This window comes from Aythya fuligula, chromosome 19, assembly GCF_009819795.1.
Source record: "Aythya fuligula isolate bAytFul2 chromosome 19, bAytFul2.pri, whole genome shotgun sequence".
In the NCBI taxonomy this organism is placed as follows: Eukaryota; Metazoa; Chordata; class Aves; order Anseriformes; family Anatidae; genus Aythya; species Aythya fuligula.
Genome location: NC_045577.1, coordinates 9,348,838 through 9,361,951, shown reverse-complemented (window position 1 = coordinate 9,361,951; position 13,114 = coordinate 9,348,838). Strand labels below are relative to the sequence as shown.

The following is a 13,114-nucleotide window of genomic DNA, read 5'->3' as shown; positions in this document are numbered from 1 at the left end:
CCTCTGCTCCCCCAAATTTTGAGTTCTTTATAACTTATTTGTGATGCTTTCTGTTTCCTCCTGATTTCTGGACATCCCCCTTCTTGTTTATCTGTCATTCCTCCATCTTTTTATTTTACTTTGCCATTAAAAAACCAAACTCCCTATGCTTTCAACCCCCCTCCTCCCCTCTGTCCCTCCCTGCCCTCCCCGTGTCTGCTGCCCATCTGCCGCGATGTCTGACCATGGCTGTACTGTGGGGCTGCTTCAAATAATGTCTCTCATCTTGTCCGAATTGTTTGCAGAGGAGCAAAGCACGGTCACCTGGGAGTTACCTAGCAGTATGTAGTTTGCACTCAGTTGTATCCTATTAAATCCGTGTTAAGAAACGATTAACCTTCCTTAACCCTTTACTTTTCTCCCTCCCCATCTGGAGCACAATGTTGCACCGGCGCAGCTGCTGTCTCTTCCCCCTGTGCTGCAGTTCCCTCCACCCCCGACTGCACGCCGCACGCTGATAGCAGGGGTTTTTGTTTGGTTTGCTTATTTATTTGGTTTGTACGCCTTGTTGCGCAGGGATTTAGGAGGTGAAAACTATCGGCTTGCTAATGAAGAGGCAATTAGTAAGTCTCCGAAGGGTTATGGTTATAGTCTCCCGAGGCTTGTGTGCACCCCGTTAATGTAAGAAAAGGATTTTTGGGGAGAGTGTGCTTTGCCTTGCTAAGAGTCACTTCCCATTAGGGTCAGCAGCAGCCTCTGGCCTTGGAATCAGCACAGAATTGGGTCCAAAGAGAAACACCCATTTTTTTATAGATTTGGCTGGCTTGTTGTTGGGAAATCTGTCTTCTTCCTGGCAGTTCCTAAAAGGATTTAGGAAATGCTGATAAGTGTTTTTGGTGGGAAGTATTTTCGTGTTTTTTGCCCCCCATCAGCCAATTTGTGAATCTGACTGCCACGTTATGGTTCTCCTTCATCATTAACCTTCATCTCCTGGCCCGATGGTAAGCAGGGAGGACAGATGTGAAGCCCCAAAGTGTGACTGGGAGGAGAGCGGTGTGGCACAGCACAGCGTCACCTCGCTGCCCGAGCTGGCACCCCCGGGCACACCGCGATGCTGCAGGCTGTGCTGTGTCCCCCTCTGGGTCTGCAGCACATTTTGCAGCCCTAACACCTCACTTTGCACAAGGGAAACACCAAGGTTTGGGTGGAGCAGCTGAAAATGGAGCTCAGGCTGCCCCTTTGCATTCAAGGAGAGAGAGCTGTGACAGCACGGCAGGGAGAGCGGCTCGTCCTGCCCGAAATGCCAGCCAGGGCTGCAGAGCGACCGGCTCCGCGTTGTGCAAATATCAAGGGGCAGCAGAGATTGGAAACCCAGGCTAAGCAAATGAAATAGCAGGGATGGTAAAAATAACGCAAGGCTCTCTGGAAAGGTTACGGAAAGCAAAGTAAATGTTGTGCTGGAAGTGGCCCTTGAGGCACGTGTTGGGCTGAGGACTCAAGGCTGAGGCGTGAGGGGCTAAAGGACATCCTGAGCTCCCTCCTGACCAGGCTGCACCTCTGTGCTCCCAGGGCTTTCCTCTGCCAGGAGCTCTGATGCAGTGATGTACCCCAGGAAGCCTCCAGAGGATGGGCAAAGCCCTGCCTCCACCTTGGAGCAGTCTGCAAAGCAGCTGGAGGCCAGCAGAGTGAAACAGAAGGAAAGACGAATTTTTCCTGTTTTCTGAGCTCTATAGCCCGTGGCTGGGCAGTAGGGAGGTGAAAATAGCTGCCCTGCAGTCCGCTTGTCTTGGTTTCTGCAGAACATCTCTGTAAGGTTTTGAACCTGGAGGGAAGAGAGCAGAGTCTGGAGCTGCCACTGGGGCAGTGGCCAGCAGTGCCCATGGGAGGCTGGAGGGCTGCACAGGGTCCTAATGTTTGGCTCTCAGGCCATGGATGACTAGAAAACTGCCACAACAAGCCTCAGTAGTCATTTCTGGAGATGTCCTGGTGGAGTTGCAGGGAGCAACGTGATCCAAGCTTGTCCCAGCTGCAAAGGCTTTGAGGAGCAGTGGTGGGACAAGGGGGGAGGTTCAGCAGTTTGATGGAAATCACCCCCAAGTGCAGGGAGACAGACACAGTTATTAGGTGGCTTGCCCTGCACCTTGCCCATTTGTTTATTTCTGATTTTCCTCCCTTTCCATGTGGTGCCCACCAACGCTTTCATGCTTCCCTCTTTGGAGTTGCTTTGGGATGCTCCCAGGCCCCGAAGCAGCTTTGGGTGAGACTGGTCTTGGAGAGCTCCCTTTGTCAGATGCTTGGCTGCCGTGCTGCCGTGCCCCTGCTCACTCCTGCTGCCTCCCGTGGCGCCGTGCTTAGTGTGCCGTGCTGCGTCCTGCTCCGCCGTGGTACCTGTGGGTTGGCACAACGCTGAAAGCAAAGCCCATTTCAGCAAACAGAGCTCACGTTTACTCCTCAAACCTAGCACTAAGTCTGCCATTCCACAAGTCCTTCTGCCCGTTCCAGTCGTAGCCGGTTAACCATTTCTCTCCTGCCCCTCCTTGCCCCCTTCTTTCACCCTGAAACCCCCCTCCCATGGGAGCCGAGCGGTCGAGCAGGGTGCCTGCAGCGCCTGCCCTCTCACCCCGCTCCCTGTGCCCCTGTCCCTCGCAGCCCATCCCGGACACGAGCCCCATGAAGCGTTCCATCTCCACGCTGACCCCGCAGCGCCCGCACGCCATGCACCTCTACGAGTACTCCCTGGAGCGCATGCCGACCGACCAGGTGCACCACCACCACCACCACCGCTGCCACCGGCGGAAAGAGAAGAAGCAGAAGTCCTTGGACAGGTCCCCACACCAGCTGGCCGATGGGGAAGCCGGTACGAGCTTTGCCTTTAGCAGGGATTTGTCCTCCTCCTCCCTTCGGGGTGGGCACTTGGTGCGATTTGGGGTCCCGTCCCCGTGGAAGGAGCGTGTTGGTGACCCCCGACCAACGTTCTCCTTCCAGTGGCCCAGCACGGTGAGTCTTCTTCCAAGGACAAGAAGCAGGAGCGCGGCCGGTCCCAGGAGAGGAAGCAGCACTCCTCCTCCTCCTCCGAAAAGCAGCGCTTCTACTCCTGCGACCGCTACGGCAGCCGGGACCGCTCCCAGCCCAAGTCTGCTGATCAGAGCAGGCCCACCTCGCCCAACGGGGGGCCCGAGCAAGGCCCGCACAGACAGGTGAGGGGGCACGGGCTGCGAGGAGAGCCCTGGGGTCTGCCAGGGACCCGCACACCTCTTCTGGGGTTTGTTTAAGATAAAGGAGACGGGCAGTGGGAGGTAAAGCCTTCAAGGTCTTACTTACTGTAGGATGGGTTGGGCTGGAAGGAACCCTTACAGGTCACCCAGTCCTAGCCCCTGCCATGGCCAGGGACATCTTTCACCAGGCCAGGCTGCTCAAAGGACTTTGGACACTTCTAATGATGCACAGCTTCTCTGTGCGCCTTGTTCCAGTGTCTTAACACCCTCACTGTGAAAAACTTCCCCTTATACCCAACCAAAACCTATCCTCTTTCAGCTCAAAGCCAGTGTCCCCTGTCCTGTCATGACAGTCCCTGCTGCAAAGATCCTGCTTGCTGCTTCAGGTGCAGGACAGGGATGGAAACATGGCTTGATGGTTTTTTACCAGCCACCCACGGAGTGACTCAGTGCCTCTCGCAGAGCCCCCGCTCAGTGATTCCCTTGCTAACAGGTTCAGTGCAGCGACCTGGAAGGCCCGAGCCTTGTCTGGGCTTGCTGCTGGTGGAAAATAATATCCGTGAGCCCAGGCAGGCTGGAAGCATGGTGAGGTATGCTCCATTGGGCAGCCGAGCTGGCCCACTCCCCCAGCACCTGCCCAGTGCCACAAGCACTTGGTGACTGTAGGATAAATCCTTGCCATGGCCATGCGAGCGCAGGGGCTGCAGGCAGCCAAACCCCTGATTTCAGCTGGGTTTGCTCGTGTCCGTGGTGTCAGCAGTGTCAGGCTCCAGCTGCTGATGTGTGGGCCTCAGAGCTGTCCTGTAGTGTTCTGTATTGTGGAACAGGTACATTTATTTATCTCTTTTTATTTCTTGAGAATAAGTCCTGTTCCCCTGGTGACAGATCAATCTGCAAAGCTCAGGAGGGGCTCTCTTACATGCTTGGTTTACCAGAATTTTAAATAGCATGTATGATTTTAATGATTTATTTTTTTTGGTAAGTATTTTATTTTGAGCCTCAGACCTCTGGAAAGGTTTGGGCTTCCTCCCTCGGACCGTTTAGGTCACCGTGTGGTGGTGAGCATCCCTCACCTCCACCACCATGGGGAAAGCTTGGCTGGGACCATGGGGCTGTAGCAGAAAGGGTGAAGGGATTTTTAAAATGTGCTCCCAGAGCTGTTCATGCCCTGCCCAGGCAGAAGGTGGACAGAAATGCCAAACAAGGGCTGCTCCTCTCACTCAGGGCACTTTTCTTCCTTGTTGTAGCTTAGTTCATGCCCATGCACCACTGTTAACAATGCAGGCAGCTGCCGGTCTCTTCTACCATTCAGACAGTACAGGTGTAATATTAACAAGAAGAAGGTGAACACATTTTTTCAGGATTTTTCTTTAGGGAGCCCTCTTGTTAAAGCCAAAGCCTATCCAAAAATCTTTTTGTTGCTGTTTCTTCAGGAAGTATTTAATCAAAATGCATTTTATTCCTAAAACTATGAAAAAAAAAAAAAAAAAGTCAGTTCCCAAATCCTCCTCCTACTTTGTACAATTTTGAGCACAGAAATGATCCCCAGCATCAGCACTCACATCCATCAGGTGAAGAGTCAAGCAAAAAATTGCCCCAAAGCAGAGAGTGCAATTTTGCAAAATTGTGTTTGCCAAAAAATAAATAAAAAAAAAAAACAGCAGGTTTTTGAGCTGCCCACGGCGTTGCTGAGGTAAGGGGCATGTCGGGACTGTGTGTGCTGTGGGTTCCTTCCCCCCGGGCAGTGTCCCCTGCTGTTGGAGCCGTCTGCCAGTTTGCGTCCTACCGATGCTCTGATTGTTTCTGTCCCTACCTGCTCCTCGCAGACCCTTAGTTCTCCAGCTCTTCACATCTCTTGTTTGATTATTTCTCGAGAACCTCCTTCCCCTGACTGTGCGTGTCTAAACTCTCTCTTTTTTTGCTTCTCTTTCCTCTTGTGACTTGTCTCTCCCCCCTGTCGCTTCTCCTTCTGTTTTACACCTGCCTGCCTTTGTGTTCGTCCGGCGTTTCCCTTTTTTTTATTTTTTTCATTTGCTCTGTTCCAATTTTTATCTAGGGCAGTGGTTCGGTTAACGGGAGCCCCTTGCTGTCGACATCTGGTGCTAGTACCCCCTGCCGGGGTCGGAGGCAGCTCCCGCAGACCCCCCTGACCCCACGCCCCAGCATCACTTACAAGACCGCCAACTCCTCGCCCGTCCACTTCACCACCTCCCCGGGCGGCCTGCCCCCTTTCTCCCCGGGACGCCTGAGCCGCGGTCTGTCCGAGCACAACGCGCTGCTGCGGGGGGACCAGCAGCCGCCCCCGGCCGCGGTGGCCCGCATCGGCTCCGACCCCTACCTGGGCCACCGCGACGCCGCCGACAGCCCCTGCGGCGCGGCGCCCGAGGACACGCTCACCTTCGAGGAGGCGGTGGCCACCAACTCGGGGCGTTCCTCCAGGACTTCTTATGTCTCCTCCTTGACCTCCCAGTCTCACCAAGCCCGCCGGGTGCCCAACGGCTACCACTACACGCTGGGGCTCAACACGGGCCCCGGCACTGGCGCCCGGGGACGGAGCTACTACCACGAAGCCGACGAGGACGACTGGTGCTAGCGGCACGGCGAAGCCCTCGGAGGCGTGCAAAGTCGATGAGTTTTATCATCTGGAAGGCTGTGCGCTCAGACACGCGGTGCCTGGGGGCAGCCCCCGCCGCCAGAACTGCTCTGCCCCGCTCCGAGACCTCCGGAGACACTTGTGCAGCCTCTCTCCTGCCCTTTTATGTTTTCTTATTTTTTTTCTATTTTCTTTTTTTTTTTTTTTTTTTTTTTTTCCCCCACTAAAATATACCAAGGAAGAAGGCTCCCTCCTGGGGGGCAGTGCATCTCTCCCCCCTTCTCGCCCACCTCCCTGCTGCCTTCAAAGACGTGCACCAGATGCCAAACCCGCGAGGCACGCGAGGAGCCACGACGGCGGACGAGCAGGCCGTCCATCCTTTTCGGGCTTGGCACCGTTTTGGTTGGGCTATTTCTTTATTTTTTATTTTATTTTTTTCCCCGCCCCAGCCAGGGTGGGAGTCGGGGTTGCAAAAACGGACACCGGCGAACAAAGCTTGACCCCGCGTTTTATCTCGTTCACCGCCGAGAGGGAAGAGATCTACCTAAGGAACTGGGAGAGGAGGAAAAAAAAACAACCCGCAGATCGGAACAAAGGACGGTCCGTTGGGACTTGATGTTCAGCCGCAGCGCCCCTTCCCAGCCGAGCCAGGAACTCGCTGCTTTGCCCCCGCCGCTGCGTGGCCCCCTCACGCTCATCGCCACTTCGGGTCCTTCCCACCCAGCCACCAGAAAGCCACCCGAGAGCCCCTTCGTCAGGACTGCTTCCTTGCTGCTGAGACTTTTCTTCCCGTCCCTCTCTCCTGTCGACTGCAACACGCCCTCACTGTTTTGTCTTGTTTACAATATAAGCTTGATTTAGCAAAAAAAAAAAAAAAAAAAAAAAGAAAAAAGAAAAAAAAAGAAAACCTGAAAAACAGGAAAAAAAAAAAGGAAAAAGTGTAGGGGTGAGAAGAAGAAATGTTATTGGTTTTATATCAAGCTATTAGATAGAACTTTAACTTTTCATTGTGTGCATTTTTGTAAATTGTACAGTAAAAAAAAAAAAAGAAAAAGAAAGAAAAAAATTACTCTTTATGTAGAGAATCAGTCCAATTGTCATTCCAGGTCCCACCGTTTCTACCGAATGCTCCAGTTGTTCACTACTAAGTGCCTAACCTTTGAAATCTTTCACAGCGACGATGCAAACCTCTCGCTTCGGACCTGGGGGAGCGCGGGGGGCAGGGGCAGCGCCCGGAGGAGCCGCTCGGCTCGGCTGCCCCCCCACAGGGCTGGAAGCTGACAGTGGGGAAGGCAAACACACTTTGGGGTTGGTTTGGGTTTTGTTGGCCTTTTTTGTTTTTATTTATTATAATTTAATTGTTGGGAGCGGGAGGGGTGTAAGTGCAGCAGAAGAAGCTGGCCTTTGCTCGTTGACTGGTGTCCTGGTGGGAGAGGTGCAGGGGTGGCGGCGCAGCGTTTGCAGCGGTGCTCCTGCAGGAGGAGAAGCATCTTTCGCACTGCATGTCTAGTCGTAGTCGGGCTGCGAGAGCTGCGGCCGTGTCCCGTGGTGCGTCGTTTGTGTTGGGGGCAGATGGAGAGAGTCTTGTTTTTATTGCCTGTTCAAAAGAGAAAAAAAAAAAAAAAAAAAAAAAAAAACGAAAAAGCAAAACCTCTAACTCTGATTCTCAGGGATGAGATTTCTGTGTTCTTGCAATGACTTTTGTGTTGGACGATTTCTTTATTTTGTTGCACGTGTGGATTTCTGCACTTTGAGCCTGGGGAAGAGGCAAAGATGACATGCCGGCAGGGAGGAAGCGCCAAAAGAAAAGCCTGGGCAGGACACGGTGTCCGTGGCTTTGATGAACTTTGATGTAGGGCTAATTTGGGGCACAGGGAGGCCAGAAGACGCATGGTACGCTGGCAGAAAGTTAGAGGAGGAGGGGTGGGAGGTGCTGGTACAGCACTTTGCCCAAAACAGTGATAGGAAAGAGGAAAGGACTGGACGGATGCATTCTGTGGGAGGCTCTACCAAGCCCCAGAACTGTGAAACTTCTCAAGGCAAAGCGATCACTTAAACCAGGGGGAGATCCCGGTGGGCCCTGGTGATAGGTTTGGCCAAGAGGGGGGTTTCAGGGAATGCTACCAAAATGCTCAGGAGGTCGCTGATGCTCTCGGCAAAGTCCTCCGGCCTCCCACGGGGAGCAGTCTGCTGTAGGGTGGTTCTTCACATCTCCTGTAGCTTTTCTGTTGAGAAAATTCAACCTGTTGCGTTTTCGTTGCGTGTTTTTTGTTCCGTTACTAAATGATAATCTCTGGCCGATCTCATCCCTGGATTCTGCTAAAGGATAACTCCTGTCTCTATCTCTGTCTCTGTATTTATGTGCACTTTGAATAAAGGAAGTGCGGTAGCCAGAGGTCCGCTATGGGTAATGGCTGTAATTTGCAAACGGAGGGCTATGCAACAAGATGACACGTAAGGAAACACATCCACACCACTGACAGTCAGAAAGACCTTCATCCATTCTGTAGCTTTATCTGCTGGATCTTCCTGTTTCAGGCTTCAGCATGATTGTGACCAAATGTTTTATACATTTTCCTTATATGAAGGCACAAACACTTTATTTGAAATTTTAAAGGAAACATTACTATTTCACTCCAAGGAGGGAGAGAGAAAACGCAATCTCTCTGACAGTGCATGCAAACATTGTACCCACACCGGAAAGCGAAAGAGATGTCTTTCTGTACCCAACAATTTTGCCTTTTCTTCCCTCTGCCTTGCCCCTTCCCCCAGCGTTTTAGACCTCAGACCCCCCAGCCCCTCACTAATCCCCCCCTGGAAGCGCACAGCCCAGCGATGGCGTGGGATCACTTCAGTCCTCATGCAGAACACGAAGAAGAAGCTCCAGTTGTCCAATCCTCCACCCGCCTCGTAGGCGTTGCTTCAAACGCTGACGGTGACAGTCAAGCCTGACCACGGTTGTTCATATAACCCTTTTTCCTCTATTTTTACAGCCTCTCTGCTGTCTCTTAAATGCATACATCATATTTCCAAGAATCCTCATAGTGAGTTGCCAAACTTGAATTGCACCGATCAGTTTTTCTGCATCCAGAACCAGTCTCGTAGTGGCTGTACTTTGAATAAGTAATGTTTGCATGTAAAATATATACATATATACATATATATAAAAAGTATGTGCATGGAAAATGTTTATCTTCGTACTTTTTTGATACAATGTATTCATCAGTTGTTAATTTTTAATTATATTTGATATAAATTGGGGGTTTGTTGCAAAACTTTATATTTAAAAAAACAGTGTTAAAAATTACAAAAGTTCCAACCATGCAACACAACTGGAACTTTGCCCAAAAAAAAAAAGGAAAAAAAGAGAAAAAAAAGGTTCTGTGATTGCCTAGTTTGCTGCCTGAGTAATATTTATCAGCCAAACTTTGAATTCTGCAGTTGTTTCTACAATTACATTTTGTATGAAGCAAAGTCCTTGAATTAAAATAAAAACTTAGCAAAAAACCTTACAAATTCAAAGACGGTGTGTGCAGTGTGCCTGGTGACCGGGAGCCCGCCATCCTGAGCGCAGCCTCCGACCGAAGCTTGCCTTTGCCACCACCTCCAGTGGCAGCCTGTGAAATCCGGAGTGAAAGCGGATTCAGTGCCGAATTGGGATGCCGTGAGCAATTGGCCGTGCCTGTGGGTGTTGCCCTGCAGATGCTCGGTTTGAGTAGGGAGCCGCTGGCAAATTTGCCTTTGCAGAGTGGATCCAGTGTGGAGGTTATGACTCCTGGAGTCCAACAGGCAGCAAAATCGCATCATTTAATTGAGGGTTTCCAAAAAAAAAACAAAGAAAAAAAAGCAACTAGCAGTGATTGATTCCTGCAGCTTGCAGGAGGATGTTAACAGAGGGATGTTTCTCTTGTTGAGGTGCACAAATGCTGGCAAGGCGACTCCCTTTGGCATTAACCCTTACTAAACCTTTCCCTTTCCCAGCAAGGATTTTTGGTGCTAACTTGGATAGGCACGGGCAAGGAATCAGCAGCACGTGGGGCTGCTGGGTGTCTAACGTACTGCAGCACCTGGTAAAAAATAGGTAATAAGAGTAATAACAGTTTTTTTGCTGAGAGGACCTTGAAGTTCCTGCTACTGAGGCTTGCACTGAGAGGAAGGCAAACTCCAGGGCTGGTGGCACATGAGGAAGGAACATTTCTTCTGGCATCTGGATAACCTTCTTATTTCTTACCCGGGATGAGCACTGTGTGAATCTCCCTCACCAGGGTCTGCTGCCGTGACGCTTCTGACAACTTCAGGAACACTCCAATATTGGAAAAAAAATAATTGCTTAGCAGTTGGGGAGCACAGGAAGAAGAAAGAGCATTGCATTTTTGCATTTTTCGGTGTTTTTCAGAGCCCAAGGTCTAGTTTAGGATTCACTCTTCTCCTCTCTTGTTACATCTTTGCTGTGATGAGACCACTCGAGGTCCCACCCAAGATTCATGGGCCATGTGTATAGCAAGGACACGGTCTTTTCCCTCTCAATCAACAGGTCAGGCTGTAGCATGGGAAAAATGGTTTTGCTTGAGGTCCCACAGCAAGTTACTGACAAAGTTTGGAGCAGAGGAACTTCTCTTTGCTGTTACCCTGGGCTGTGCGGGGTCTGGGTTCCTTTGGAGCTGGGAAAAGCAGAGCACAGGGGTGAACTGTAGGATTTTTATTTTTTATTTTTTTAATTTTTTTTTTTTAGTCACCCCAAACAGGAGAAATGGAGATTTCTGAATGTGTCTGAGCAAGGAAAGGTCTGAGAAATGGTGCAAGACCTGAGCATCAGCCTGCATCCCAACTACAGCCCTGGGGTCAGCGCCCCACAGCCTTCGGGGAGCTGGAAGCTGCCTGGGGTCAGCAGCAACCTCTGCCCTCCAGATGCACATCACACAGGATTTCCAACACCAGTTTACAATCCTGTGTGCATCTCCAAATCTTGAAAACCTTTCGGGGGCTTTTAATTTGTTTTTAATCATCTTTACTATGTACAAGCCTCATTCCCTCAGCCCACGAGAGCCTGGCAGCAGCACACCCCGCTGCCGCTCCGGGCACTGCTGGTGCTGGGGCGAGGGGCTGGAGAGGCAGGGACCCTGCCCTCCCTGGAGCACCTCCCGCGGCTGAAGCATGGGAGGGAGCTGGAACAAATGGTTTGGAGTCCATCAGGACTCTGCTAAGTGGCCCTGTGTTTGTTCTGGTGGAAAGCAACAGGCCTTGGACCGTATTTTCACTCTGGTGAACTTCTTGCAGGCCACTGGGGCTCAGAACCAGCGTAACGCCCTTGATGTGCACTTGTGAGCAGGTTTGTGTGGGGTCTGTCCCCAGAGGCACACCTTGCTGCTGTTTCAGCCCCCGGTAGCCGCTCTAGCCGTGCAGACAGAATCCGGGCTGTGGAGCAGCATTTCCCAATCCCCACACCTCGTCTTGCCATTAGGGGGTAGCATTTTCAGGCCTTTTCTGCTTTCTAGGGAACAGAAGAGGAAAAGGGCTGATTCACGGCCCCTCACTGCTCGTAGAGGTCGTTCCCTGAGACATTTGCCTGAGGATGCAGAAAGCTGCGGGTGAGAGCTGCACACATCTGGGCCCAGGGCTCGCCTGGCCTTTTGTGCGCCGGGAGCAGGAGAGCCCCGTGCCACCCGTCCGAGTCCCTGGTTCAGCCCCGTGTGCAGTGGGTGCCAAAGACCCCAAGGTGACAAATTGCCCGTCCCAGCAGCTGGCTCAGATTCATCCCTCTCAAACAGCCCCAGGTCCTGGTGTTTTTGGAGCTGTGGGAAGTACGATACAGAAGTGCCTGATGGTAATAACAACCCTTTGCTTAATGTTTTCCCTCAGCATGTCCCCAAATATTTTGCAAAAGAGGCTGGTTTAGCATCTTCATTCGATTAAGAAAGGAAACTGAGGCACCTTCAGGAGACCAAGTTGCCCGGGGTCACCAGCAAGTGAGTGCAGAATGAGGACAAAGGCTCCCGCACGGGTTCCTGCTCCCTTCACATCTTGGTGTTTAAAATCCCCAGAGCACGTGTGGTTTTTGTGCACCCACAGGCTCCTAGTGGGGTGCTACTGAGGCGACACTGGGAATTTGGCATCTCACTAACAGGCATTTTGGTTAACTGGAGGCGATTCAAAGAAGCAATAAGAACAACGAAGAAGGTCTGGGACTGATGTATGGCAATGGCTGCAAGGAGCTCTGTGCTGCCATGGAGGAGGGGGCTCCGATAACGCTGTGTGGATATTTGGGGGAAGCTCTGAGGCGAGGGAGCAGCACTCTGAGGCTGTTTGGGACAGGAGGCCAGAACAAAACATCTCCTGAGCCAATGGATGGAAACAGCAGGACAGAGCTCCTGCACCTGTAGAGGACACACTGACAAATGCTGATGGAGCAGAGCTGTGATAAGTCCAAGAAAAACATATCACTGACTGTACCTTGTTCATTTTGTTCTTGTCTCCACTTTCTGTGATTGCTCTGAAACAGAATATCCCAGCACTGGCTTTGTCTACATCTGTTTTTATTATTGCTCTCTTCCTGGCAGCCTACTCCATACCCAGCCCAGCACAAGCGGGGCAGAGGCACCGTCCCTGCCCAGCTGTGCCTGCAGGGGTCTGCAGCACCCAGCGGGGGCAAAGCCCCCTTTTCCTGCAGGAGCCTGAGGAAGGGAGCGGGTGAGGTTGTGTCACTGGGTTCAGCAAAGTGACCATCTGCATGAAAAGGTGCTGCTGAGCAGTCGGGGTTGTGGCAGGGTAAATGTATTTCTTTCACAAGTTTTTATCTTTTTTTTTTTTTTTCCTCCTGTTGGAGTTGGAGAGCATTTAAAAGTTGTGGGTGTGCAGGTGATCCACCTAAAAACTGCTGCTGCAGCGGGATGTCAGTATGGGAAAGGAACAAAGGGCAGAGCCTCTGCATTGCGAGGCAGGTTGCACATCCCCCATAGAGCGCTGCTGCAGGGCGGACAAGAAACGCAGCAGGAGAATTTCTGCTGGGCCAGAAGGTCACAGCTGTGGAGATCGATGGGACTCAGCAACACCTGAGATGGAAAAGCCAAACCCGTATCACATGTTCTTGGTGAATAAAACCCTCTGTGCTGCAAAGCAAGTGGCTCCTTGAGTATTTCTGACCTTTGTCTCTGGGATGCCCTCGGTGCACAGCAGGGGAAGGGCTGGGAGGTGGGGACAGGAGCAGGACACGACCTGGGGACAGAAGAGCAGGACATGCAGTGGGGGCATGGGGCTGAGTGATGCACAGCCACCACCTGTGGCATTTATGGGGCAAACTCACTCGGGGGGCACCTGCCCACCAACACCT

General features: G+C 51.8%; 1 protein-coding gene across 10 annotated transcripts in view; it reads left to right on the top strand.

The window, feature by feature from the left end:
• The window catches only part of LOC116496971 (voltage-dependent N-type calcium channel subunit alpha-1B-like), a 280,195-nt gene extending 274,214 nt beyond the window's left edge, over positions 1 to 5,981 (top strand). For 7 of the 10 annotated variants that reach the window (XM_032200418.1, XM_032200416.1, XM_032200417.1 and 4 more), the window contains 4 exons: positions 285 to 320; positions 2,629 to 2,836; positions 2,965 to 3,176; positions 5,251 to 5,981. In XM_032200418.1, coding sequence (XP_032056309.1) covers positions 285 to 320; positions 2,629 to 2,836; positions 2,965 to 3,176; positions 5,251 to 5,787 — 993 coding nt within the window. In that variant the 3' untranslated portion in view covers positions 5,788 to 5,981. The remainder of the gene's footprint in view (positions 1 to 284; positions 321 to 2,628; positions 2,837 to 2,964; positions 3,177 to 5,250) is intronic. The other 3 variants (XM_032200421.1, XM_032200415.1, XM_032200420.1) reach the window with 2 other exon arrangements.
• Positions 5,982 to 13,114: the final 7,133 nt, after the last annotated feature.